Source organism: Poecilia mexicana, unplaced genomic scaffold (assembly GCF_051168715.1).
Source record: "Poecilia mexicana isolate PSO_F unplaced genomic scaffold, ASM5116871v1 scaffold_13, whole genome shotgun sequence".
In the NCBI taxonomy this organism is placed as follows: domain Eukaryota; kingdom Metazoa; phylum Chordata; class Actinopteri; order Cyprinodontiformes; family Poeciliidae; genus Poecilia; species Poecilia mexicana.
Genome location: NW_028263382.1, coordinates 11,783,818 through 11,811,217, shown reverse-complemented (window position 1 = coordinate 11,811,217; position 27,400 = coordinate 11,783,818). Strand labels below are relative to the sequence as shown.

At 36.7% G+C, this 27,400-nt stretch overlaps 1 protein-coding gene across 1 annotated transcript in view; it reads left to right on the top strand.

Moving 5' to 3' along the window:
* Positions 1-27,400, top strand: part of LOC106926224 (FRAS1-related extracellular matrix protein 2-like) — a 61,535-nt gene that overhangs the window by 8,379 nt on the left and 25,756 nt on the right. Inside the window, exons 3-6 of the mRNA XM_015001008.2 lie at positions 21,013-21,159; positions 23,723-23,953; positions 25,624-25,749; positions 26,668-26,919. Of these exons, the coding sequence (XP_014856494.2) occupies positions 21,013-21,159; positions 23,723-23,953; positions 25,624-25,749; positions 26,668-26,919 (756 nt within the window). The remainder of the gene's footprint in view (positions 1-21,012; positions 21,160-23,722; positions 23,954-25,623; positions 25,750-26,667; positions 26,920-27,400) is intronic.

The following is a 27,400-nucleotide window of genomic DNA, read 5'->3' as shown; positions in this document are numbered from 1 at the left end:
TATATTACATTTTGAATTTTTTTTTTTCAAGGTGTGATCTTTGTAATTTAACTTGAGACACATATACTGTTCTGGGTGAAAGTGACCCACTGATTCAAATCAAGACAAATGAGTCATGCAGAAAGTATTTATGTTTCCCCCACTTCTGCTGAGTGTCCACTCAGTGTGGGTGGAGTTTGCCCACGGGAACCGATAAGGTTCCTGTCAAAAGTTGTATGAACACCTGCTTTCTCGCAGTGAAGTAAAGAGAATAGCGAGAAAGTGGGCTTGTGTGTGTACACATGTGCATGTATGTGTGTGGTGTGTTTGTGTGTGTGTGTATGGTGAAATATGTCTCATAGTTGCAAAGACATTTTTTTACCCTTCAAATTGACCCGAACAGTATATATGTAATAGATACTGTTACATAGTATCTATTTACACAAATGTGTAAAATGAACCATTTTCAATTTATATGTAGAGTTCACCTATTAAGACAAATAGAAAAAGTTTAATGCAGAAAACATACATTCAACTATTTTTAAACTTTAAAACGGGTCAATTTGACCAGCAACATAACAGGAAGGTTAAGTAAGAATAAATTGCATTTTTTAACTGAACCACCTTTGGCAGCAATATGTTGAAGTGATTGTTTTCTGTGTGTCTTTATCAGTCATTTATGTTGAGACCTCAACTTTGGTGGTAGCTGTTTATTTCTCCGCTGCTCTATATGCATGAAATAGCTTTCTACCAACCATTTGTTGTACATTTTGACAACTGACTAAAGTAATTTTAGACATTCCAGTTATTGTCTGCTCTTAAGGTTGCGCAACTCAAATAAATCATACCTATTCTCACTTTTCAGTCATATTTAATGAGAACAGCTTAGACCAAATGGGGATCAGAACAGACATAAATCAAGAAAGAGTGTTATACTACTTTTCCAGCCTGGTGTGTCACATTTATTTATGCCATTGATTTGAGGAAATGGGAAATAGAAGTAGTTACAGGCAAAGCGTCAATATGAAGTATGACATTTGAGTACGAGTAATCAGCCTCATTTTGGGGCCATTGGACTACATTTAAAATGTGCAATTTTATCGCTTTTCTGAAACATGCAGAAATTAACTTAGAAGTAGACCACAGCATCAATATAAATATTATTCATTCATATCTCTGTCTAGATCTGTCTGAAAGAAGAACATGTTTAAACTGAATTGATGAAACTAACCCTATCCAAAACATGCTTTATGCAGTTTTATGTTTTGTGTGTATTCAAGGATTTAAATAAGCCAGCATTTCATTGATATTTTCATTTTATAGGGGATGTTTTATTATTCCAAATATGGATTTCCAGCATGAAAATGTCACTTTTATCTGTATTGGCCGGCATCAATATGGATTTAGCCAGGTTTATTTTGAAGCTTGAAAAATTTCCAGACTCATCAGATACGTCTAGAACACAGGATGGTGAATCAATGCGTCTTCAACATATGTTTATATTGAGTCAGAGGAGGATGCCACTGTGACAAGCGAGATTTGAAACTGAGCAGACTATTTAATTAATATGCCAGAATATTGAGCTGATTATGTATATATATATATATATATATATATATATATATATATATATATATATATATATATATATATATATATATATATATATATATATATATCATTGATTTATATACATATATAAATCAATGACCAGTAAGGATCTATTGTGTACCTCTTTTTTGTTACTTCTGATAGCCGTCCTCCCACACAAATACATTACATATCCATTTTCTTATGTCCAGATACATAAAACTCTGGAATTAAAGGTTGCCTTCTGGGACTGTGCATGTAAATATTATGGCAAATGCATATGTATTCTCCTTCTTGGATGCGTTTACATCAGTGTGATAAAAGCAAAACAATTGTTATCAATCTATAAATGAAGCACTGAGTAAATAGATAGTGACAAGCCATTTATTATACTTCTTTTATGTACTTAGATTAATTGGACTCCAGCCCACAATGTTACTTCACTTTGTTGAAAGTGATATTAAATTTTCTCTATTAGGCTTACTTGCCATTGACTTACTGTGACTTTGTTTTGTAATTGAACTGCCAGGGGCCGGGCTTCCTCTCTGCAGCAATTAATCTCCAGCTTTATGCACTATTTTTATTTTATTTTTTAGACTTACATGTCGTGTTAAGGGCCCAATTTGGAATTTCATTTCAATGTTTTATCAATTTGACTTAGCCGCATAAATCTTAAGATGTCTCTTTCACCTCCAATAAGCTACAAAGTGTTATTAAACATTAATATTTTTCCACAATATCAGGATGTAAAATAGGATTTTTTATTTTGTTGAAGTCCAGAATCTATATCAATAAATAGCACATTTATCCAGACTACTGACAGATTCTTTTTACTTAATGCTAACTCATAGGCCTATATAGCCCTTTTTTTTTCCAAAGGGAAGACGAGGCTTAGACTACTGCTTTGAAGTAACTTAACACCTGCAAAGCAGAGACGCAAACACAGCTTTAAAGCAAAAAATCTCCATAATTACTTGAAAAGTGTTTGGTTTGAAACCAAATTGGTATATGGATATTTGTGTTTATACGTATACGTTCACATGGAATGGGGCTGCTCTTGTCGTTTTAAATCAGTTAATTGATGTGTTTTGGTGGACTCCAGCACTCCCCTTGTCTCCCGGGGATTCAGGTGCATTCAGGTGAGCTTACCTGAACACACACAAGCCCTTGCATTCCCAGGTCGTTGTTTGTCGAGTTGGATCCCTGTCTGCTTCCAGCCAGTCAGTCAACATTACAGATGTTCCTAATGACAGACACAACTGCTGTGGTCTTTGTTTTTCATTCCAGACTTTCGTCTATGTTGTTTTTCCCTTTTCCTGGGGAACCTGGAGACTGAAATAGGTCGTTAAGAGCTCAGCTTTTAAAAGAAGTCTGAAAGGAATTTGACTAAAGAATTCAGCAGAGAGTCAAGTCAACAATTCAACAATTCAGATTTGTTGGGAAGTTATTGCGAATAATTACAAAATACAGATTTCTTTTTTTTTTTATACAATGAAGTGTTCTTGTCTTCAATGCACTTCTGCAAGCTTAAACCATTATGTTTTGCTTGTTATTTCTGCTCCATGGAATAAGGTAAGCTGAAGTCACTGAGTGCTTTCAGCTGATAAATCCTCTGAGCCATTTCAGGCCTCCAGTCATATCTCATATGTCAGTTGTCAACATCTTCCATGTTACCAGCGTGTAATCGCCTGTGACACAGAGCACACACTCCATCTCTCTTGTCCCTCATCCTGTTTAACTCTAGGTTTGGAGGGATTATCTTACTCCCAATAGCGTGCTAGAGTACAACAAAAGTAAGATGGAACATGCACTCACATGCAGTTGCGAGGTTAGTATACTATATTATTCCCATCACAGCTTAGGTGATGACTCTGCAGGTTTTTTTTTTTTTTCTGTACTTCTGTCCTGTTATTAATGAAACTGTTGGGGCTATACTTTTCTTGTGGAGTGTTACATTTCTCTGTCCTTGGAACCTGTATGGTATGAATCATATGTATAAGGCATGCTGTAAAACTCAGGAAATTACATAGCTGGTCATGTTGTCGTCTTTTAAGGAGATTTGGGGAGCATAAAGTTATTCTTCAGCTTCTGCTTCTGCCTGTGCTTGTTTCTTGTTTGTTTTTCACATTTTGTGATTAGAAACCTGACATTTGATTGCTGAGCTTTTCCTGGGAAACAGCTGCTTCATGTTGGGGATAAAAAAAAAAACACACACACACACACACACACACACACACATGAATTAGAGTGAGGATTTAGGCTAATCTTTTTTAATTTGGTTAGTAATTTGGGTCATTTTTTTGCTCCCTTGCTGTCTTTCTAATTTTCCAGACCAGCCTCCGCTATAGCTATAGTACATCATACTGCAATATATTTAAAGTTTATTCCCTAACATCTGGTTTTTATGTTGTAGAATAAGTGACAAGTCTTACCGCAGCTAACCACAAACTGAAAGATTATTGCAGCAATGATTGAATAGCTCTGATCTGGAGTAACAAACAGTTTGATCAAAAATGTTGAAACTTTGCCTGACTTTGACATGGATCGGCATACACCAGTGTTTTATGGCATCAAAATATGCAGAGAAAAAAATAATAAATTAAATGATCGAATTAATTGTAGTTGAAACAGAAAAACAGCAATTACTCCTATTGCTGCTAAAACAATGGAATAAATTGATTTCCTTTTTGCTTTTTGATGTAGGAACATAGACTTAGGCAAACATTTGTAATAATGGCCACTGTCAACATGCCACTTGGATATAATAAGACTTTTCATTGTTGATAACTTTATTATTGATTTCAGTGTCTCAAAGAATTTGTGTTTTGAGAAAATTAAAAGGTAACCCTGGATGATTAAAAGTTTCTCTTTGACTTAATGCACCATCAGCAAGTGTAGAGCCAAGGTTAACACAGCAAAGACAAATTCCCGAAAGTATCAAAATCCCAGGCTCAGACTTGTCCTGTGAAAAGATAATATGTGTTGTCATGACTGCCTTAGGATATCAGTTTAGCAAAACGGAGGTTGTCTCAGGAGTCAAATGCTCCTTAGCTTAGGCTAGCTTTGGATTTTGACAGCTTCTTTATGGATTGTCCCAGTTCTCAAAACTGCAAAGGCTGACATGTAAGAAAATACAAATGGCATCAGCATCTGTAACAAAAAGATTACACAGCACATTTCTATTAAAATGTGCTGTGTACATTTTAATAGAAACTAAATTAAAATGTCAGCCTCACACAGAAGGAGCAGTTTTTAACATATTAAAAACAACTTTATAAGATAGTTTTGACAGAGTGGGTGTCATTAATACTAAAGCTGCTGCAGTGACATCTCCTTTTTTTCACATTTGCAAGGCTTTTGTTGGTTTTGCTAAATCACTCTGGATAATGTGTTTTTTGGCCCCCAAATCCCAGCAGTGGAGCTTCTGGAGCTTCTCTTCTCAGCAATGCTGCATATTAAACCCCTGACAGCTGGTCCGTAATGTCCCGGCTCTCTTCAGATGAGGCCTGGTTTAGCTATTTGAACCCAGTGCATGATACACCTCTTTTATATGCACTTATTATGCAGATTCACAGTGGCACAATGAAAGGATCCATCCCGGGCCCATTGTGAGACCAGCTGCCTGATTCTTTAATCAGAGATCTAAAATCGTTCATCAGATTTCTTGGCTACAACTGCGGTTGATGAAAAACTGTTTTGTCGCTGATTTCTTGTCATTTTCTCTCTTGTTTACAGCAATGTAAAAAACATAATTGTAATTTTTTTTTTTTTTCAATCAGTATGCCAAATAAGTATAACACTAGGGTGAATTATGAATATTGAGCAACCTGATGGAAACCTTCTAAGTATTGTTCATTTTCTAACTCAGGAGTATGTTCTAGAGTATCTTTGAAAAGCCAATCTCATAAAAAATGCTGATGAAACCTTTAGAAGGTTTTCATTGTGGTTCAAGCTTCTGCTCTCCACCACATGCTTTCCATAAGTGTGGCCTGATAGACAGGATGTAAGGTATCAGCTTGTCGAGAAATGGGAAGGGGGAAGAAACCGAGGAGTTGAAAGATAGAAGTGCTTTGTTGGTGCTGCTGTTGGTGAGAGCAAGGCGTCGAGTTGCTTCCTGTCGCCTGAAGTGATGACATGAATGTGCTGATGTGCAGTTCACTCCCCAAACACCACCTATGTTGACAAGTAGTGAAATGTAGTAGAGTAGTAGTGGCTTCATCTGCATTTGAATAGAGCTCACCATTGACATGATTAGCTGTAAAGTAAGATGCATGTGAAGTAGAACCTTAGATCTCCACATTTCTGAGAATGCGTGCCTGCCTCAAAGGGTGAGGAATTAATTCAGTGATCTCTTCTAGTTTTGCTGTTTAGTGGTCAAATATTATCTTTGTAATGTCAGCCTTTAACAAGGCATAAAAAATATGGTGTTCAGTTGCAGTTTACAAAAGGAGAATTCCCAGTTTTTCAAGTACAAGCAAGACTTGTCTTTGTTAGAATAAAGTTGAAGCCTGATATGTTTTTTTTTTCTGTTTAGATGACTGTATGCAGTGCTGTATTCAGATTTATTCAGATTTTGCTTTGTTCATCATACAAATTGAACATCAGACAAAAATAACTGGAGTTAAAACAAAAAATCTGTTTTTGAATGGTGATTTTGTAAAGTCAAAAAGCTATAAACACAAACCTATGAGAAAAAGTAAATACCCCGTAAGCTTAACAACCGATTGCGCCAACCTTGGCAACAACAGCTGACATCAAATGTTTGTCATTACTGGTAGGTTTTACATCAGGAATTCTGGGATATTGTTGCAGAATTGTTTTAAATCAGCCACAGAAGATGAGTTTCCAACATTAAATGTTGCTTAGGATCATGCAACAATAGAATTTTAGTCCAGATTTAGACTAGGTCACTAAATCTTTGTGCGTGTGTGTCTGTGTTTTTTTATTTTTATTTTTTTATATAGACATACCATGTGCTTTAGATCACTCACCTACTGTATAAAACAAAGTTATTTTTAGCTTAAGGTCAAAAACTAATGGCTGGACATTCTATTTCAGGATTTCATGTGAAAGCAGAATGCATAGTTCCATTTTCTACAGAAAATCACTTGGACCATGGAGAGTCAAAGCAGCCTCACATCTGGCTTTAGATAGTAAAATTGTTAAGTGATCTAAAATGTGACAAAAAAAATTGAAAAAGGAAAATATTCTAAAAACACAAGAAATCTGATTAGGGGGAAAATACCGAATACCTTTTCACTGCACCATATATAATCATAAAAATACTTCCAAAACATCCAGCGCAACATTAATTGTACTCAGTATACAGTTGAAGTTTTGCATTATTGAATGCTTCGATCTGCCATCACTAATCTTTTCTGTCTTTGTCACAGATGGGTAATAGAGAAACTTTAAGAAAAGCTAAACCCAAATCTTAAAACATGGAAACTGTGCAGAGTTTGAATGAACCCTTCCCCCATCAAGAAAACAGGAAGGTCTTACTGACAGAAATTAACTAGACCAAGCAGGGGCTTATCTTAGTTTTCCAGCAGTTGAGCTGGGAGTGAAGAGTTACATATTAGCAAGCAAATAGGAAGATGGAAAAAAGAAAAAGAAGCAGAGGGTGCAGGTCTAGACAACTGGGCAGTCTCATACTGTGCTCCAATCATTCTTTAAATCCCCAAATAATTGGCTTATGCATAATAGTTACCACTAAAATGCTCTGAAGGTTATTACTGGTCAATTTTTTTTTTTAAAAATTGGGGATTTTTGTGCCTGTCAGACTTTGTGAAAAAATCTGTATGCTAAAAGCAGTCATTTAAATTTTTTAATTTAAAGGGCATATAACATATAATGTTTTGACTTAGATCCCATAATTGTTGTATTAATTTCCATGTCCTAAAAAGGCAAAAAGGTATGAAGGAAAAGAAGCAAACACCAGGCAGCCAGGAACACAGTCAAAACTTTGAATACCAAACTGTGGCATCAGTGCACAACACAATGGTCAGTCAGGAGAAAAATAGTTATATCAAAGCGAGAACTCAGCTTAATTTCGAATCCATAAAGTGGAGATTTATGCTGCGATCTGTAAAGTGACCAGGAGGAAATCAGAAGAGTTGTTGTCTGAGTGCAGTAGATTGGAGACCAAACAAACCAGCTCCTTACAAAGGATTTTAAAACAATGTGGGGGACCCAAGTAGTGAATGGCTGCTTATAACAAGAATTCTAAACACTAAAAACACTGACATTTGGCAGCATTCAACTTGGACGTTAAAGTTTGTGCTCCAGTTCTGACCATCTCTGCTAAGTTTATTCCTGTGGCTGTCAGCTTGTTGGTTTGTCCAAAAAAAATCCATGATAAGAATACTTTATATCATACAGGTATTGTGCAAGTTGTACTTTTTTCAGCATAACCAGTGCATGGTTTTACTTGTGATGGTTTAACTCCACCGCAGTAATTAAGTTGTTGTCATGTGGTATTTTATATTCTAGTCTAGTTCTAGAATATAGCTCCCAGGAAGAAATTAGACCCACAAATGCTAAACAACTATTCCTCAGATTTATCAGTGATCTGGGTGTTGAGTTGTAAAAATAATCTTCTAGATTCTGCAAGGTGCAAATAGATGTATTTCAACATGTACAGATACAGGCTGAATATTGCAATGAGACCACCCCATAATTGATGAACTCCATTGCGGCTTGTGTTTAAAGAAACAAAAGGGCTATCTCCTCCTCTCCCTCTATCTCTCATTTCATTATTATTACTCTATTGATATTCTGCAGCGTCCCATTTCATCTTTGATTCCACTATTTCCACTTCATCTCCCATATTATCCGGCCATTTCCACTTTTCAGCTAATTTCTCAAATCTGTTAGCAGCTTCTGCTGCTCCCAAGACCCTCTCAGGAGCAGACATTCAACACCTGCTTGCTTAATTCACACACACAAAGATACAGTAATTACATTCCAGATTCAAGCAAATAGTGGCATACGGGTAATGGACTCAAAGGAGAACATGCATTTCCAGGGTTATTCTAATGATTTACTAAACATTTTGAGGCTCTCTGACTGAATAAGTATGTCAATGTGTATATATTTTTTTACATCAATAAAAAAAAGCCCTAAAAAGTCACTTTAACCCAATACTATGAATGTTCTAGCTGAAGGAAAAGCTTAAATTTTCTGACAGAATCTGCAGTCAAAGACAACACTGCTACAGCTACACCTGGGTAAAATAGAGGATTTTCTTTCCTGATAAATTTTATGGTCACAAACAACTGTTGTCGCCTGGTGGTCTGAGCTATCTGTCCTAGGGGGGACATAAACCGTGTTATGTCCTCTTCCATCAGCTTTGTCTTGTTGCTTCTCTTACATCCAGTTGTTTCATAATCCTGGGGCAACACATGTTTCTGAACCAGGCATATTTTTGATGGTTGAGGAGAATTCTGTCCTTTGTTTGCCTCTGCAATACTTATTCCATTATAGATCTCACTTATCGTTTTAATTCCTTATTGATAAAATAAAAATACAAATGGGTTTGGCTGCATGAACAGTTTTTACAATTGGCACGTCTGTTGTTTCAGAAAGAATTTGAAATCTTTCCAGACTTAAGGTATCTCCAGTTGTAAAAAAACACACCCTCTCAGATGTTTTGTATTATTTATTTTTGACCGTGTCATTATACCCTGCCTCGATGAAAGGTTTAGCCAACGAGTGTGTGAGAGCTAGCCTCTGAGCCAGCCTCCCTCTGACAGTTCTCATCAACTGAAGGTTTATATGAGTTGACGGAAGTCGCTAACATTAATGTAATTAACAGGATCTGGAGACGTTTAATGTTACTTTAGATATTTAAGGCAGAAGACGCTGTGTGCGTGAAGCTTTGTTTTGAGAGTCACAGTTGTTACTAATCAACGTACATATGTGCAAATTAATTTCATGCTGTGTGGTCAAATACTTGAGCATGTTGGAGATGTTTCCTCCTTTTAAAGTGATGCAATTGGCCCTGGTATCGTATGTTTTTTTTTTTTTTGTGAAATGTAGCCATTTTGGACTTCTTCTTCTGTGACGCTGTCTTGGACATGTCTTCGACCAGAGCGTGTACAATATGGCATCACGCAAATACGTCTCACGTTATTGGAACCGTCAAGCGTAATCGTTAGGTAGAAAGATTAATATTTCCAAGGAACTGGCCTACTCAGATTCCCATCCCTCATACATGTTTTATTTTATAGTGCTTTCCTGGTTTTGACTAAAAGGGTGTTTTGTTTTGTTTTTGTTTTTTTTGTCCAGAAAAGTGTGCTTTTAAAATAAATATTTGCTTTAAATACCAAATAAAAAGCCACTCGAGGCTCATTAATGTTTTGTACTTGCTTTCGAAGGTTTCAACCCCAGTTTATGATGATATTATGCACTACAAATGAAAGATATTTTAAAGGGCATTCATTGTACCTTAAAGACTCATTTTGATTAAGGCATTCCATAATAGATTGAGTAATAAATGACATTACCATACTGGCATGTGAACTGCTGTGCTTGTTAAGAGGTTTTGCATTTTTTAGCAGTCTTGTTGTGAACAAGGTTTTATTGCATATTAAATTAGGTTGTGATGTTCAGATTAGCCCATGAAACAATAATGTAACTGTTTATCCATGTGAAAAACAAAATTGTTTGTTCAACATCTCAGTGCCACACTAACAATAATTTACATGCACAGGCTGAAATAAAACAAACAACAAAAACAATCTATGGCATAAAATGTTCCAAGCATCCCTTGATGTGCTTTTAACATGCCTGTGGAAATTTACATCCAAAGGTTTTTGTTCTGCTGCACAGACTAATCATCCGTCTAAGATTACAAGCGAGAGACAATAACAACAGTAAATGCTTAGAAAATTTCATTCCTCTTTTCATGAATGCAGAACAGCATTCTTATCTTTAACGTGCAGGTTTTTGCTGTTCAGCTGGATGTCTCCTTTTCGCCAGCTGTAAACAAAGGACAAAGAGTCATCCGACACCTATTTAAGAATTACCATTTTATTTTCGCAAGGAGCATTTTCCTTTTCAGGCAAAAGCCCTTCCGCATGTTGGGGGATTTGCAAGGAACGACTGTGAAACGCAGCTGCAACATGTTCGTTCAAATGACTCCAGTGAAGGCCAACCTTGAGAACAGGCTCACCAAATTCCCAGCTTTATTAGTATGGTGCTCATGACTCTGTGGGACCGGGATGGGGTTTTTTATATTCTACGGCCTCACACTGTTGCTTTCAGCAAACAGTCCAGCATTATTCGGTCTGACAAGAGAGCAAACACTGTGCATTGAGGGGTCAAGAAATAGCTCGTCCTCTTTTGTCAGGTCCTCTCTTCCTGTATTCTCATGTTTCTTTGTTTTTCTTTCCACACATAGCCATGTTGCTTTTTATCGTCTTTCTTTTCCTCCTTGGTGAACCGTCACATCTTGAAAACATTAAGTTCAGCAATTTTTTTGTCTTCCTGATCTCATTCTCACAAACATTTTGAATAATATATGAAATGTCGGTTCATAAAATAGCTAAGGCCAACTACACACATATACTAAGATGTTTTTTAAATCCAACTCTTTTTCTCAAACACGTATATCCACACACAGCACAATTTAAAAAAATAAAATCTTTTCTTATAAGAAAAGTTGAAGTGCCGGCAGCTGTATGTGTCAGAGGAGTGTTGACTTATGTGTTTCTCTTAATAAAACATTCTTCAGTGCAGCAAAGTTCAGCCCACCCAGGGTAAAACTGTCTTCACAGTCCCAATACAAACAGGGAAAGTTAGAACTAGAAGCAACAGAATGTATTAGGCTGTCCTTTAATTCATCTGCATGTCTCTGTTGTATCTGTAACCTTGACTTAATCGCTGCCTGCAGCAGGCTCCCACACAAAAAAGACACAACTTCCCATAACTTAAGTTTTTATTGCAAGGGAAAATCATTCATTGCATTTTGAAAGATTTAAAGTTACGGAAGAACCATACATTAAGCAGCAAGAGTAACAGATGGACAAAGAGACTGGAAAAATAAAAAAAAAAATAAAAAATGTGTTTAGCAGCTTGGACAGCGCTTCTGTGCGGATATATACACACAGAACAGACCTCTGTTTCACTGAGTGGTAGGTGATAAACTGTTACCAGTATCATAAAATAGGTATAGCTTTCAAAATGCAATCCCTTTAAAACTGAAAAAAAAAAAAAAAAATTACGCAACATAAATTTTTACTGTTCAAAATGCTGTTTTTACGCTAATACTAATAAACGAATGTTAAATAAAGTGCCTTATGGACCTGTGTTTCTGCCAGCCTTATGAATCACAGAGAAACACAGTACTACCCCTTCTCCACCCATTGCTGCACACTACCAGTCAGCTGGCTAAACGAAGGCTATTATGTTTCTCTTCTGTGTATAAAAGGCACATTTGGCCATTTGAAAACATTTGTATTTGCTATAATCATAAACATTTTCAGCATGGAAACGAAACAATCAGCAAACATCACACTTATAAAAGTGATTCCTCTTTTGAAAATACAGTTGCTAAGTTGTTTTTTTAAAGCAATTTGATTGTTAATACCATGATACAATGAAACTACTGTATTTTTGGTTTTATCATACCCTCGGAATCTCATACCGACACATATGAAATGAAATGAAATGAAATGAAATTTTATTCGAACATGATACAAATATAAAAATAAAATAGTGCACAGTAACAAGAAGTGCATAAGAAAGAAGAGAAAATACAGATTTTTTTGTTTCAGTTAACATATCATGCTCAAAATGGGGTAGGAAGAAGTGAGAACTTATAAACTCCTACCCCCTAAACACTTGAAACTTTAGAGTCCTACTGTCATTAAAAAAATCAAAATCAAAGTGGCAGTCAGAAGTAACAGTTACTAATATTTACCTATACATTTTCCCATTTTATGCTGGTTTGTCTTTCTAAACCCTTATCTAGTGCTTTACTGTGTTTTTATGAAGAAAACATGTAAAATATTCTGCTACTAATGTACTAATCCTGGCTGTTGCTTTGCCAGCTGCAGTGAAATTCTATACCATATATTGCTTTTTGATAAATAGTCAAATTTTACAAATAAAACAAATCAATGTAAGTAAGAATGTGTATTGTGTTAAACATTTTTTGAAGAAAAAAACATATTAGCTTAAATCTGTAGAAAAAATATCATTAAACACCGATGTTTTCTTGTAAATAAATCAGTTATTTCTGTTTTAAGCCAAACCCTGAGGGGGTTGAAATGGGAATTCATTTAAACCATTTAAAATTACTGTGTTTTTTTTTTTTTTTTGCTCAAAGGCTGGCAGCGATTTGTCTTTTTCTCTCCTGTGTTTTTTATGGTGTGTGAATGGTTTGCCACAGCTGCTTGAGCAACCTGTGTGTTCATCCCATAAATAATTGACTGGTAAGAAGTGAGAAACTAAATCCACAATGACCTTTATGTGAGTGCTGAAAAAAGCCCTGTAGCTGCTAATTCAGCCTTTTGTTGGTACTCCCTTTTATATTGAGACTTGAGGCTTTTGCTTTTTAAACCTTGCGGTTCACTGTTAATTAAGACACTCGAGGCTGTGTCCTCTTTGATTGACAGGAATGTTGGTCAAGGACAATCAAGGAGTACTTTTTTCAGACTTTTTCTACCAATTCAAAGATAACGAGCCCTTTAACGTTTGTTTTTTTATATAGCTATTTTATTTACAGCCTCTCTTTTCTAACCTGTTTATCTACAGGTTTTTAAGTGCACTTGTCACTAAAATGATACAAGATGTGGCTTTAATTATACATTCAAATTCTTTCCAGAGTTTATAGTAATTACGACGTTGCCAAATGATCGGATCTTCCTGCTTGTGGAGGCTTGATCAGGAAGAGGTCCTGATCTTTAATACGTGACAGGGCATCTTCTGTACTTTCCGGGAAAACAGCAAACCAAGCAGAACCCTGAATTGTCTGACAACTGTTTGCTAAATTATCATTCAAAGGTTGCCTAGGTAAACATAAATCCAGCCTATAATAATTAATTTGTTCTTAAAAATCCATCAGGTGTGTATGTAGACTTGTATAATCTTATTAAATAATTATCACCCTTTGAAAAGTCAGTAAGCATGCTTTGAGTTATATTTTCAAAAAGAAATATTCCTTTGCATCCGTCAAACCAAATGTAATTAGTGTTTTCATGACTGTTATAGAAGTATTGCTTTGCTATACACAACTGACGTCATAGCACTGTGTGAGGACACTGAACCTTAAATCAGGTTCCCAGGACGCGAGTGACCTTTACGTGTGATCAAATTGAACAGTGCTTCCTCTGCTGTGTTTTTCTCTCAGACCACAAATAAAAAGGGGTTTCATTAAAAAAAAAGAGCTTCCTGGACTCCTCTTTGCCTCAGTAGACATTTGAGAGGCTCCTACTTTGTGACCAAAAGGGACAGTCACAGTGTGGTTTCCACAGCAACCTCAAGTCAGAGTTAGAAAACAGAATGTATGAATGGCAATGCTTTTGTTTTTGTTTTTAATTTCTTTTTTTTGTCAATCATTTCTAGCTTAGATTGAGTTATTTGTTAAAATTCTTGTGAAATCATGCTAATTTTTATCTTTCTTTTTATGTAGGCATATTACTGCACATGTCTCTACATGTTAGAAAAATGGATAGGGCTTTTTGAAACCTCAAGACCTGTCATTTAGTCAATGCTTTAAAAGTATATGTGTCACTTTTGATCTTCATCTGTTTGGAATGGATCAAAGGTATGAAATTCATTGTTGTGTCAGGATGGTGTTACTTTCAGCAGAACACCACCTCATTTAAGAATAAACTGACCATCTGAAACTACAAAGTACATATTCCAAGTGTCAGCTGATGATATGATAATAACTGGGTGATTTAATCAGAAAGCATAGCAAGTTGTCAGTTTTACTTCAGCTTCAAGCATCCAGCATGCTGAGGTGAGTGAATCTCAATCAGTGAAGACAACATGGCACAGCAAGAGATTCAGTGATGTCATTATCGAGTCCTTTTCACAACATTTCAAGGAAGTTTGCATCAGTTCTCTAGGAGTGGTGCACAAGTGTAGTGTTTTTCAGCTCATGGCCTCATGGCACTCAGTTTTAGCTGAGTATTAAATTATGTATGATATTGTCAGATTCATAGTGAGGTGGTATTAGGTCTTTCTACGCAATTTATATGAAAGTCAGATAAGCAGTGGTATGACAGGGGTCTTAGTTTTATTTTGTTCTTCTGTTTCCTGACCCACATTGTCCTTTTCAGATATGGGTAGATTACGGTCCATACCTTCTGTTTTTACGCCAGAGTCGGAGCATTGCCAGCGCAAATGAGTTTATCACTTTCAACAATTTATTAGTTATATTCTCTTCATCAACAAAAGCATAACTAGACATCACATCCCACATTTAGAATGATCGCCAATAGTTTAATCACTTGTGTATTTGTTTTTTTGAGATGGTAATCTCACAGGATTTTCCTGCTGAGAGCAAACCTCTTCTTGCCTTAAGCTTTGATGGGATCTTTGACCCAGCACTTTTGTTCAGAAGCACCTCTGGCCTTTCTCTTGGGCTCCACAAATGTTGCCTGAGAGTGACCACAGTCCCAGAACGGCCATGGTAGCAGAATGGGTTCTGAGGAGAGGTCAGATTTACTGCAGAGAAGTTCCCTGAGAGGGTACAAAAAGGTCTAGGGCTTGTGAAATAATAACTGTGCTAAATCTTTCGAGCCGTAGCCAACTCTCCACTTGTGACTCCAGAGACAAGGCTTAGGGTGATTAGACCATATCATGCTTTCTCTCTCTGCTTGGCCATGTGTTTTCCCCTTCAACAGGATTATTATATCCACTTTCCCTTAATTGGAGAGGCATAGAATATGCTGGTATAGTCTGGTACACTGAGGGAGAGGTCATGAAATAGACATACTATATCTAAATGTTCAGATGAAGATGAAGAAACATGTTTTCTATGACAGGAATGCATTCGTTTTATAAAGCAAAGCCATGCAGAGATTCTTTCCCTATTAAAATGTTCTTTAAATCTATGTATTTCCAAAGCAATATTGTTCTTCCAACAAAAGTAAAATTGAAAAGAATAATAAATAAAATAAAAAAAAAAAACAACAACAAAGATTTGAAATATCTACCAACATTTGACATGCTGCACAGTTAAACAGATTAGAGTCTCCCTGGCAAATATATTAACAAAGACAAAGTACAGCGAAAGCAGAATTTCAAATCATATGAAATCCTCCCATGTAATAAGTAAAGTTTTTCCTTTTAGCATACTTTAACTTGCAATTCTATACAGCAGGTTATGTAGTGACTTATATAACCCGAGAGTTTAAAAAGTTGCCTTTTCAAAACTTTTACCCTTGCATTGGTTATACTTTTTGAAGTATTTTTAATAACAAAGAGTGACAGCTAAGGTGAGTTTTTTCCAGCTATATAAGGATTTAGTTATCCAATACCACCTGTCCCTCAGTCATTACATATTAATTTCATACATTTTTGTTTTAAATACTACATGAGTGTATGATAAGTTGGAGAATTGATACCAACTCATAATATACAGATACAAAATATAGGAAATGAGCATTGTTTTAAATTGAATAGTTGGATTTTTGTGAGTGAATTCCTGTAAGCCTTTTTGCTGTTTGTATTCATAAAAGACGAATCCTTGCTTGTAATTTGTCTAGCGTACGTTGAGTTACTTAAATGTTTCAGTGCATCTATTTAAAATAAGTTGTTTAACAATAAAGTTGTTTCCTCAAGTTCAGTTTAATGATAGCGAAGAAATAGCTGACGTAAAGACTCACTTGGAGCTATTAGTAATATAAAGCGTATGCTTTACTAAGGCTCAGATTTTATGTGTTTATTAATAATTCAAGGCCCTCTAAAGTAAAATCATCTTGCTTCTTTTACTGCCAATTTAGTCTCTTTTTATTGCTCATTAATAAATAACATTACTACGGCATACTGGCTAGTAGTTTTTGTGCAAGCTAGTGTTTGTGCAGCTTTAAGTTGCTTTCTATTTAAAAGGATCAGACAGATTATGTTTGAAAATTTATGGGGAATGAATGATACATGCGTATTTTTAGGTGTGCCGTCATTTAATTAGCATTTACAGGTTGGTACCCGTTTATAGAGTCTGAGCGCTGCGATGCTATCTCTGTAGGCAAATGGCTGCCTGTCTGTCTGCCCTGCTGAATTAACAGATGGGGGTTCATGGGGCATTGCCGTTATACAATGCTTGATGGTACCCAAATAAGGCCTGACTGCAACATGTATGTAGGGAGGAGACGGGGGCTCTACGCTGGCAGAGTCAGGCCTCTCACATTCTTTAACCTCTCTGAAAAGCCTTCTGTCTCTCATCACACAACCACCACCATGTGAGCGGAGAGAAGTTGGACAGCTAAATAGACTGTTCATTTATTTGAAAAAAAAAAAAAAGGTTAAGGTACAAGTGGTGAAAAATAATCTTTTGAAATTTGCTGAAAAACCTTGAATAAACCAGTCAGGCAAATCAGTTGATTGAACTAATAAAGTGTTCTCCATAGAAATTGATATAATGAATAACAATTTTTAACGTCTGTCAAGCACAAGTCAACAAAATGCAGTTCAGTAAAAAGGAGTGAAAAGAAGGGATTTTGATGTAGTTCAGCGCTTTAAGGCCGAGTTAAAGATTAACTCTGGTGTTTTCCTTGGGGCCTCTTTGAAGTGGACTTACTCCAGCCCCTTCTTATCTTAATTAGAAAGAAATTTGGAGGAGTGAAGTGGTTCTTTCGAAACTGGCACCTCCACTTCCGCAGTTCCTTGAAGTCTGTACTAATGCAGTTTTACCAGATTGAAGTGTTTTTCTCATGTTATTTTAGTCTTATGGTATAAAACTGTTTTCTGTGCAGTTTCTTGTGTTCCCAACTGGTCCTAGCATCTAAATTGACACAGCTGTTGATACCTAATTGATACCTAATTTATCTAAAGCACATTCACAGAGTGTTGTTTTTGGTCAAAGTGTTTTGCCTGTTCACCCGTTTCAAAATCTAAGTGACGTTCATTTCACACCGGTAAAACTGAATAAATCCACTTTGATTGTTTATTGCCAAAGCAATCTGTATTGGCCCTCTCCCTCTATCTCAGTCCCAAAATGTACTGTTCCTGGTTCATTTATCAGTTTTTCTTTCAATAAAATAGAGATCACCAACATTATGCTTCAGTTTGCACATCGATTCTGTCACTGCCTAATATTTACTTCCTGGCCATTAAGATGGACTTTTTAAAATTATTTCAAATTTTTCTGACTCTTCTTTTTTTCTTTTTTTTTTTTCTTTTTTTTTACAATTTCCACCATTTTCTGTGCACTTTAGCACTTGACAGTAAATATTATTTTTCCAAAGTCTTCCAATACATTGCTTAATTTCCAAACCCCTCTCAGTAAATGGTTTATAAAGCTGAGGAGTCAAGATCTCTCCTGAGTTATTACTGTAACGATCCAACACAACCTATGCTTCTCTAAATGTTTGCACAGAACCTGGAGCAGATAGATGTGTGTGGCATTTCTCTCTCAACACTAAGATATCTCCAAAAAAGGCCAGGCTGAGCAAGCTGAGTAACCACTCTGCAGCCAACAGACTGTCCACTGACAGTCTGGCCAATCTGAGAAATAAATCTGTTCATACATCTAAAATATGTGTTTATTTGGAATTCATGACTGAACTATATAATACAATATCCAACTTTCTGGCTGTAAACCTGAACTTCAAAAACAATCCAAAATATGAAGTCTTAATTCAGTATCCAACTAGGACAAGTCGGATATTCCTTCCAATAATGTGTCTGATCCAGTGCTGACATTTGATGGGATCTGTTCCAACTCTAGTCTTTGGAATCTGAAAATGCACCAAGGGAGGGATTGCCAACTTTTGGTGGGAGTTTTAGAGTTTTAGGGTTTTGGGTGCAATCAGTAGCAATCAAAACATAGTATGAGCAAATTTAAGTCAGAATGCTACACTGTGTTAAACACAAAACTGAATGATTTATTGCATTGATGCTTACTGTGGCTGGAACCCTGCCAAAATTAACAATGTACAGTTTAAAAGACTGTTCTTACAGTGACATCCAGTTTAAGCAGCTCATATTGACACCAATATCCCGTTTTTATACACTACATTGTGTTTGGTCAGAAAACTGTGGATTGTTTTTGTTTTAAAACGAGAACATACCTCTTTGAACCTCAGTTTCATGAACAAAGTATGTCCTTGCTGTCATATAAGTACGTTTTTGAAGCATAAAATTCATTGCCATAAACAAGACGGCTTATCGTTGCATTGGGACATTCTCAGCATATGCGACTGACAACAACTTAGATCGTTTTTCTTTAAAGATGTTCTAAGTTTAAAATCATGGCCAAGATACCAGACAGATGGCCAAGTCTTACATTTTTGTTGCCTTGGTGAGGGACAGGCTCAACAGCTTAGGGATCACACATGCAGTGTTTACCACTGGCATCAGTGCCACACTGCTGGCCTTAATCCAAGTGGTGCGCTGAGGTCCTGTCATACAAAGGTCACCTGTCTTCAGAAGAATGATGTGGAACACACAGGAAGGAAAAATCCTGCTCTGTGGTAGACCTTAGGAAGGCATGACTCATGCAATGATTGTAGTGTGTTTTTACCAGCTTCTGTAATTGAATACAGCTCATTCTGCATGTGCCTTTTTCAGCTAAAACATTAGATGAAACGGGGAATCTTGCTTTTTTTTTGTATTTTATTTAATTTAAAATTTGTGTCTCAATGTGTGTTGCAAAAACCTTAAAAGTCGAGAGAGTCATTGCTCTTGTGTGATCATACACTGTTGCACAGGTGCTGGGAAGTTTTTATTACATGTTCAGGCGCACACACACACACACACGCACGCACGCACGCACACACACACACACTTGTTTATATTTCTATCTATATCAGGACTTTGTGTTGACTTCAATTTAGTAACTGCATTTATGCCTAACCCAGACATTTTACTTAATCCTAACTATTACTAGTATATTCTTACCCCTAAGCTTCACCAAAACTCAATTCACACCTTAATACTAAATATAACCCCTGAGCCTAAACAACGAGGCCCACCTCATATTGGCAGGATTAGGAACAGGCTTTGATCTCCACATTGGTCTTCAGAAGGTTAGTAAATATGCCAGAAGTGGTCCTAAGAAGAATAGCTAAATAAGCACCCACACACACACCCACACATGCGCGCATATATATCATGTCAGGACTTTGCATTGACTTCCATTCATTTTCCCTTCATTTCCATAACCTAACCCAGACTTTCACCCTAAACTGAACCACTACCAGTACATTCCTAATCCTAACCCTAATCTTAAACCTAATCCCTTACCCAAAAACAGTATTTTTCCTAAAGGGGGCCTTATAAGATCTTACAAGGTGGGAATGCTAAGACACACACATACACACACAAACTCCCACATACATCCTAACCTCCCTCACACATAATACAACACCCATGGTGAAAGTGTAATGGCTCTACGGCGCTTAAAGAGAAAAGGAAATGAACGCAGCGAAGTGGTCGGCTGGAGGTGACAGATTTACTGACCATAACAATAAGGGTGGTGCTGTGCAGAGACTTTCACTTGTGCCCAACATAAACAACAGCAGCACTCTGAATTCTTTCTGCATTGTTCCTGAACCCTCCTGGCAGTTTTGCTTTTATCCCACCACTTTCTGTACTGTTAGCTGCTTAGTGGATCACTCATCTGAATCTCTCATGGCTCCTTCCTAATAGGAGAAGCCAGCAGGTCTTACTGTGCAGACTTTAGCTTTTATTAACCTTTGCCGTTATTTACGCTGTTAGCTACTCCTGTGGCAATTAAAATATCAAAGTCTGATGCAGTTTCTTTCTGCGTCACTGTGTGTGCTTGTTCCAGCGTTTTCTGGTGGAGTTTGTGTGTCAGTGCACGTTTGATGTCTGTTTTTGTGCCCGTGCTTTGAGTCTTTATGGTCAAATGGTAGCACTCTTGCCCTTCGGTGTTTTGAGCTTATAGTCTTTGAATAGAACTTCAAAAGGGAAGAATAAAACATCTCAGTTCAGCCAGAAAACAGACACCCTTCATCTTAATTAGAAATAAAGCAATTAGATTGCGCAAACTTTGTTCCTTTGACATACGGGTTTTGCACGCCGCACACCTCCCACTGAGTCCTGGCCAAGACTCAAAATCAACTTCCTAAGATGTCAAAAAAATCACTCTAATAAGGGATATTAAATTTTTGCTCCAAACTAAAAACAACCACCGTGTTCATTTCAAAAATATATTTTGAATGCTCAGTCCTGGCTAGGTTATCTGACTGTGTTTTCTTTTGCAGCTTTGTAAACTAAAGAACCTTCTTTCACTTGTATGTGCAGGAGGCAACAAGCTGAGAAACCAGCAGTTCAGGCTAAATTGGGCTTGGATTTCCTTGGAAAAGGAACACTATGTGGTGAACGAGGAGGTCAAGTTCCTGGAGGTGGTGCTGAAACGTCGTGGTTACCTGGGAGAGACTTCGTTTGTCAGTAAGTGGATTTTTTTCCTCAACCTGCCTTTTTAGGTAGTACAAAATCATATCAATGCAATGAAAATTGTGGTCCTCAGATTTTATTTTACGACCATAACTTAAGATTCTGACAAAGAAGATATTGTTTGGCAAGCCATTATATTGAAAGACAAGCAGACCCTTTGATATATTTTGGGACAAAAGTAAGACTTGCTCAGAGATTCAGTAGGGTCACTCAGGTTACGACCTTCAACCTCTCTCCTCCGGCCAGTGTTTGTGTTTCAATCAGACAAAAGCATAGGACAATCCCATAATAGCTGTGCCTTCACATGCATAAGGCCTAAGTTAGTGACTATAAAGGATGAACTCAAACCGGGAATTTACTAGAACAAAACAATTTTTAAATCTTATTTGTTCAAAGTCTCAAATTCTTGCTACTGGTGCCATTTTTTATTGTAATTAAAATGGCTTCTTGCTAAAGGTTAATCTGTTTCACCTGGTTTTATATTTTATTTTCTAATGGCCCCAGAACTAATAGTAAAACATAAAATGTAAATGTTACAAAACATTCTGGTCTGCCTTTGACTGTGCGTGTATGCTCACAGATGCTTTTGAATTTTTTAAAAGTTTCGTCTTTTAGTTTGACTCATACTCTATTGCTTCTTCCTTTAAAGGTGCCAAAAGCTTTTATTGGGCCATTTTCTTACAAACATAAAATGAGTACATCTTTGTTCTCTAGACATCGGGTGTCTTCTGTATCAATAAATTTTAACTGGTCATTTTCACCATCAATGCTGAGTTTTTGTTCAGAAATACCTTAGAGAAAAATCTTATAGTTCACTAAAGTCTGCATTATTATAACATCTCTTGCAAAAACAAAAACGATCTTTGATTTTATATGCAAAAAAATCAAAGTGCTGCCATGACTTTCTCACTGCTCGCTGAGAAAGTTTCTCATAAAAAAACCTTTTCATGAAAACTTAGGATAGCTTAATTTGACCTGCCATGCCAAACTTTGATCAAAGAATGCCCCCAGTGGTGGGCTATTGCCTCACTGCTCTGTGTACACAGTGAGGGCTGCACCAGTTTGGAGGCTACAGTTAGCCCACCTGCCACGAATCCTTAGAAAACTGCTGTGATCAGGGCCATTCATCGCAGGCCTCGTGTGGGGCATAGAATTCAGGCAAATTATATTTTCTCCTCTCATGGCTCTTTGAAGACTGGGGATCTTTTAAGCCCCATTGAGTGTGACTGTTTTATCTCGGCGTAGACGTGCAGAGGCATTTTCCCACTATCTCCGCTTGCATATCAAAGTCCAGTCTCATTTTCATCAAATACTGAAACCGCAGTTTATAAGAATTTGCTAACTTTGCAATCCTCAACCTGAAAGTTATTGGATGTATTGTTTGTATTTACAAAGTAATTATAGTTTTCTTCGCCTTTTTTTTTCTCCAGTGTTTCACATTTTTAATGCACAGCTACCTAACGTCTTTACATGTTTTTTTGTTGTTGCTGCTGCGTGCAGTCATGCTTATTGTCTTTTTTTCCAAAGCTCTGATGCATGTTATGTAGTCAGTTAGCAAAGACAATGGAGGCGCTGTGTGACATTTCACTGGCCTCAGTGCTCCGACCCAACAGGAATCATGCCAGAGTCACCGCTATGGTGACTACCAGTATACAGCCACACAGTGGGCATGCAAAAGGTCAGAAACTGCATGGTGGACTAAGACCATTTTTGCTGAGATCAGGCTGGTTTCTATTTTTTGATTTTCTTCCTGCCAGGATGATTAAAAAATTGTCCAGATGAAAAATGTATCCCCCTTATCAGTTTTTTGGATTTCATAACTCAGCCAGTCATATTGGTCATCAAATATCAACTCAGTCTGACAACATAGTATCATCATTTTCATTTGAATAATAATTAAAAAAATGTGATTTCTATTGTTTTTAGGACTATTGTTTAATCAGAAAAACTGGGCAATAGCTTACAAAAAAAAACTATCGAGGAAAAAATGAGTTGCATATCAAATAGTTAACTTCTTCTCGTTACTACCAAACAAGTAAAAGGTTTTCAAAAGTTGTCTGCTGCTTTTACAAGAAAGAAATCTGATCAAAGAGCAAAATGTTATCAAAATATGACTTGTTCACTGGTCTACTTCGGAGTTTTATCAGGCAGAGAGATTAGAATTGGGAAAATGGTAAAGAAAAAGTAAAGTTGCAAGGTTATAAAACACCAGAGAATCCACCCAGATTAAACTTTACAACAGCTTATTAAGTAAGAAAATGAAATTAAAAAGCTAAACCCTTTTGATCCTTTGTTTTTTCCCATAAAATATACTCTATTAAAATTCTACATGGCTTCCATGTAGACCGAACAACACAACAACAGTTTAGTAGCTCACAAACACATCCTGTATCTAAACTAAGAGTAAATTTTGCCTAAATCATAAAATCCAGTTGGCACAGTAAAGTAGGCAAGAGAGCACAAAGCCTCTGAAGGTGAAATGTGAAGATTAAAAATTCACACACATAGATTGTAGAATATGATAATAAAAAAAAGAAAATCCACATCTTTCTTTAAGGCATCGGCACAAAGGATAATACTGCAGTGAAGGACAAAGACTTCCGTGGGAAGGCTCAGAAGCAGGTGCAGTTCAACCCAGGCCAGACCGCAGCCACCTGGAAAGTCAGAATCCTGTCAGACAGCGAGTATGAGGTGTCAGAAACCTTCCAAATTGTCCTGTCCGACCCGGTGATGGCTGCTCTCGAATTCCCAGAGGTTGCTACAGTGGAGATCCTGGACCCAGATGACGGTCAGTTACTATTTTGCTCAAAAATATGTTTGCAGCTTAACTCATTGTGGTTTAAAGAGTCACATCTACTGCTGCAGTTGTCTTTAATTTCTACTAAGCTCTTGTATGGTTTTGAAGCACACTTAGAAGTTTATTTTAACAGGCAAAGATGTCAGTTATTGTTTTTGAAGAAGTGGCAACAAAAAAATAAAATTACCACACGCCGTTTTTCTGACAAGCAGTATGTTCATATAGGTACTGTACGAAAATGGTTAAACCAGCAATTTTCTCATAGTTTGTTTGTCTTTTAAGTAGTAGAGAGCTCGGTTTAAAAAAAATAAAAAATCCCTCAACCCTTATCAAAGCTAGCTTCATGTTTGGATTTGATCATGGAAATTCATCTTTCATCTGCCTGAGGGCATCAGAGCTCTATAAATACAGCGCTAATCCAGAAGATAAAAGAGGGCTGACAAAGTAAAAATACTGAGCACTACCGTATTATGAAGGCTGGTGCAGGTTCTAATTTTAGACAAGTACGGGCTTTGAAGGTATTGTCTTTCCTCAAATGTCATGGAACATTATTAGACAGATTGGTTATGAACTTCATGTGAAATGCTCATTATGATAATATGGAAGAAGCAGAGCTAGAACAGATAAAAAGGTGCTGATGAAAAAAAACAGAGATTTACTCTTGGACAACTGGAATAGAGAAGAGCAAATATTGATCCTATAGGTGTTTACTGAGCAGGCATTTGTTGTAGACATTGTATTATAATTAACATGTTTATGAAATGCTTGTTTTTAGGCAAACACTTGGAGCTGGAGGCTTGTCAGGAAAAAAAAAAAAGTCAGCTGCCTTAAGTAAAAAGGTTTTTTTTTTTTTTTTCTCATGCCCTGAGCCCTGAGTCATCCTACATCAATTATTATTGCACTCTGCTGTTTATAGTTTTCAAAGTTTTAAAGTATTTTGGCCTGTCAAGGTCACATAAACTCCAAAGGCATAAAAACATTTATTTTATTTATTTATTTATTTTTTTTCTGAGCGCATATGCATAGAAAGGCCGCAGGACCTCTATGCAGAACCAGTGAGAATAAATTATTACAGACCAGACCGACTACATTAGCTGAAATTCAGAAAAAAACTAAGTATTGTGGAGAGAAGCTGGTATATTATGTGTTGTTTGCACTGGGTTAAGAAAGGACAACGCATTTATTACTACCTGAGCAGTACAATGGCCGTCCTGCAGAGGAACTGATGACTGAAGCTGAAGCCATTTAAATAGATTTTGTGACTGAAATGCTGCAAAATTATTAATGTTTTGAATGACCTACAAAACACAGGGAAGGAAACAAACAAAAAAAGAGTTGTCAAAAAAAATGTTCATTAAAGAAAATGTGATTTCTCAGCTTAAGAAGAGAAATTGAAACAAAAAATGTCTTGCAAGAAAACACTTAAATCAAATCGGAGTAGCAAAAAGCAAACTAGAAAGATGTTTTATTTTTTATCTAAAAGCAAAAATCACATCCACATTTAATAGGTCCAAACATCACAATTTCTTTATTCTGGTGTGTTGACCAAAAAAAGGTGGTAAATCTGTCGGTAAATATGGTAAATATGTTGTTCTGTTTGCATTCGTGTATTACAGCACAAACAGATTGAACGTGACTATTTAACTTTTTCCAACATACAGAATCAACAGTGTTCATACCCTCAGCTGTATACAACATAGAGGAGGACGTTGGTGAGCTGCTCATCCCTGTACTCAGAAGTGGGGATGTGAATCAAGAGCTTATGGTTATTTGCTACACTCAGCAAGGTAACCCCATACCTGTGTGTGTTAACATTAATGCTGTCTTTGTTATTGTTGGCATGTGGTTTTCATAAATCCTAATGCGTTTTAGTATTGCGTAACCAGTACAGACGCTGCAGCTTTCTTCTCACTTAGTTTTATAGAGCCTTGGCAGATACAATTGTACCCAATTTAGATTTTTCCTTGAAAAACCAAACATAAAAAGATATAAAGGCAGCATTCAAAGGGTTTTTTTTCTCTCTAGCCATTCTAAGAGGAGTCACCATACAGTATTTTTATGAAGAAAAGACAGGCTGATCGATAACTAATTTTAGCAATGAACCTGATTAGCAAGAACAGCATTACTAAACATTAACAAAACGAGAAAAGTCACAGGATTGCCAAAGGGGACTAAATACTTGCTAAATCTAGCGGCAAAGTTGCCGAGTTGAAAATGCCTTCTTCACTCAGCAACAATTTCCTTCCTTTCCATCAGAGTGATCAGGTTCACTGATTGGAAAAAGAAATGTTTTTTTTTTTTGTTTTTTTTCCCAGCTGGTCACTGGTCAACCTAAACATTGTTGGTCCGGTCATCCATGAGCGCAGATCCTTTAATTACTGTCTGTAAAGTATATAAATGACGATAATGATTCTATTTAGATGTTAATTAAATAATCTGCTGGTTTGATTTTGTTGGATGAGATTCTGATCTAGAGTGTTAAGACTAGCTTCAATAAACATTTTACAGAAAATTAACTATTTTGTATTGAATTACTAATATTAGCTTTTTGCAGATGCACGGCAGACTTGATTGCCAAGCCGATAAGAGCTAAATATATTGTTAGGGGAAAAAAAGGCAAATTATACAACCGGTCGTGCTTTGTATTGTGACAAATTTCAGCTCATTAAATTTTTATTCTGTAATTCTCTTTTCTGCCCGTTCAGTTTCCGCCACAGGCACTGTCCCCACCACTGTGCTGTCCTACTCTGATTACATCTCCAGGCCTGAGGACCATCACAGCGTCCTGCGCTTTGACAAGGGAGAGATAGAGAAATCCTGTCGGATAGTGATAATTGATGATTCCCTGTACGAAGATGAGGAAAGCTTCAATGTCACCCTCAGCATGCCCATGGGAGGACGCCTCAGCTCAGAGTTCCCCACAGCCAGAGTCATAATTATTCCAGATATGGATGACGGTAAGAGAGCATTTCACTGATTGTAACTGTGCATTAAAATGCAATCAGTCCAATAAATTACAGGGCTGTGATTGTTCAGTGATTTCTTTGGCAAATTTTTTTTCTATTTTTTTACATTTTCAGAAATGTTTTAGGAATCAAAAAAAAACAAAAAACCCAGCTTGTTCGTGCTAATTGCCCTTCTTTTCTAGAAGCGTGCCTTATGCCACATACAACGTGTAAAAGTGCCTGAACTTGGATGTATTCTTACAGCAGAAACAATGACTTCAGGAAAAGTTCTGAAATTCTTTTTCAACTCACCCATAAAATTATCAAGGGACGCAGAACATGCCGATGTCAGTGCGCCGTCATGTTTTTGTAAATTCTGTTTGTTTGTGTTTCACTGACTGTGTCTGTGAGAGAAAATGTTTGGGTGTGCAGTTTTCCTCCTTGGAGGTAAAGTGTTTATCTCACATCTGCAGGCTCACGTCGTTGGGCTGCT